At 45.4% G+C, this 1,875-nt stretch overlaps 1 protein-coding gene across 1 annotated transcript in view; it reads right to left on the bottom strand.

Moving 5' to 3' along the window:
- Positions 1–211: 211 nt before the first annotated feature.
- Positions 212–1,875, bottom strand: part of LOC109538156 (rhamnogalacturonate lyase) — a 4,742-nt gene continuing 3,078 nt past the window's right edge. Inside the window, exons 5-7 of the mRNA XM_048660983.1 lie at positions 889–1,124; positions 650–833; positions 212–558 (exon numbers count right to left, since the gene is read on the bottom strand). Coding sequence (XP_048516940.1) covers positions 240–558; positions 650–833; positions 889–1,124 — 739 coding nt within the window. The 3' untranslated portion in view covers positions 212–239. The remainder of the gene's footprint in view (positions 559–649; positions 834–888; positions 1,125–1,875) is intronic.

The following is a 1,875-nucleotide window of genomic DNA, read 5'->3' as shown; positions in this document are numbered from 1 at the left end:
AATATTCTTAATAAATGGCTCTTAAAATCAATCTAAAAGTAAGCCAGTAGAAAAAGTCATCAACATTTACCCGGCAACGGAGCTGAGTTACTGCGCCGGTGTGTTGGGTTGGCGCACCAATCCATTTGCGCATCACTGCGCCAACTCCTCAAAATCGACTGAGTTACCCAGGCCTAGTTAATGCTAACCATTATGAGAAAAACGACAGAAATCAATCAAAAAACATTTATTTCCATCAATCAACCCCTTTGCAAGCTGATCGTATCGTACATAATCTGTCCAATACTGATATGGAACTCAATGGTGTTTTCCCCGTCGACTACCTGAGCATTGGTGACGGTAAAAACATTTGAAGTGTACTGGCCACTTTGCATGGCACTTCTGTAGATTGCATGGTCATTATCGTAGTAGTTGTCTCCCACTCGGTGTCCATTCACTAAGACCTGCAGATGGGACTTGCTGGATGCTGCTATGGCGACTCGCAACGTCCTGGAGTTTCCATCGGGCGCGTCTTGATACTTGATGTACCACGATCCAGTCTGAGATTGAGCGTAGTACCTGAAGAAGAAGAACCAGAGTTATGTTCTTCAACATTTTGATTTTTTCACATTGAAACTCCTCAGCTATGCAAAGTCAACACAAAACTTACCAGTCCTCTTTGGGGTTGCTTGAGCCAACAACAAAAGTGTTCTCAGTGGGCGGCACCCATTCCCATTGGTAGTTGCGCGGTTGGTCCGAGTACTTAAACTCGCTGGAAAGTCGGTTGGCTTCGCCCAAAGACCAAATGATGTTGCTGGGCTCCGTCAAGGTAAGAGCTACGTGCTCTCGGCCGCCTGCAAAACACATCCGAGCCTTTTGAAACAGTCCAAAAACAGGCAACTTTGTTACCTGCAGTTACTGTAACTGTTGATTCATCCAGACTATCGCTTCCCAAGCCGGCTGTTGGATAGGCGGCGATTCTGTAGCTGCCAGGACGCACATTGCTGATCGCATAGTAGCCTTTGGAGTCCGTTTCGGCAGCGTACAGATACCCCAGTTGCTGCTGGTCGAATTCTTCACCAGTTGAGTCCCACAGAACCACTGTGGCGCTCTTCTGCCCGGAAACAGTTCCGCTCACTTGACCTCTACAAAGAATAGTATTGTAACGGAAATGGCATGGGATACTCACGTTTGGAATGGGGGGATCGAAATTCATGGTGTTTCAGTAAATGGGAGCCCCATTTGGGCCCCATTTACTGTCAAATATGACCCTGACAAGCGGGAAGTTTCGCACCTGTTCTGGAGATTTCGAGAACCATCTGGGTTACCTGGAGGAAACTATATAAGCGACGAAGAGAACCAGACGGGGAGAGTGAAGTGACAGGAGCGACCGAGTTCAGAAGAGGTTAAACACCGCGAGTCGGAAGAGCGAGTTTTCCGTCTGTTATTGTCATTGTTTGTGACGTTGACGGTAATTTTGAAGTTAGTTTGTTCCTGTTCCGTAGTTAAAGTGATACCGAGTGGAATAAAAGTTGGAAGCTGAAGAAAGAGTTTGATACCCAGCCATCCACGGTACATTTGGTGTCAGAAGTGGGATTTACCAGAATCCAAGTTGAATTTTGATGGAAACAAGAAGTGAATCAAAGAAGGAAGAGCCTGCAATGGAGAACCCCAGTTTGATTGCACTGCTCATGCAGATGAAAGACGAAATGAGCAGAATGAGTGACAAAATGGAAGACAACAGTAGGAAAATAATGGACGAAATGAGCGACAGCAGTAGGAAAATGGACGAAAAATTGACAGAATGAATGACAAAATGGAAGACAACAGTAGGAAAATGATGGATGAAATGAGCGACAACAGTAGGAAAATGGACGAAAAAATGGACAAAATGAA

This window comes from Dendroctonus ponderosae, unplaced genomic scaffold (assembly GCF_020466585.1).
Source record: "Dendroctonus ponderosae isolate FM_Combo_2020 unplaced genomic scaffold, Dpon_F_20191213v2 Dpon_F_20191213_1, whole genome shotgun sequence".
Taxonomy (NCBI): Eukaryota; Metazoa; Arthropoda; class Insecta; order Coleoptera; family Curculionidae; genus Dendroctonus; species Dendroctonus ponderosae.
Note: the sequence above shows the minus strand (reverse complement) of the source record. Positions and strands in the feature narration are given on the sequence as shown.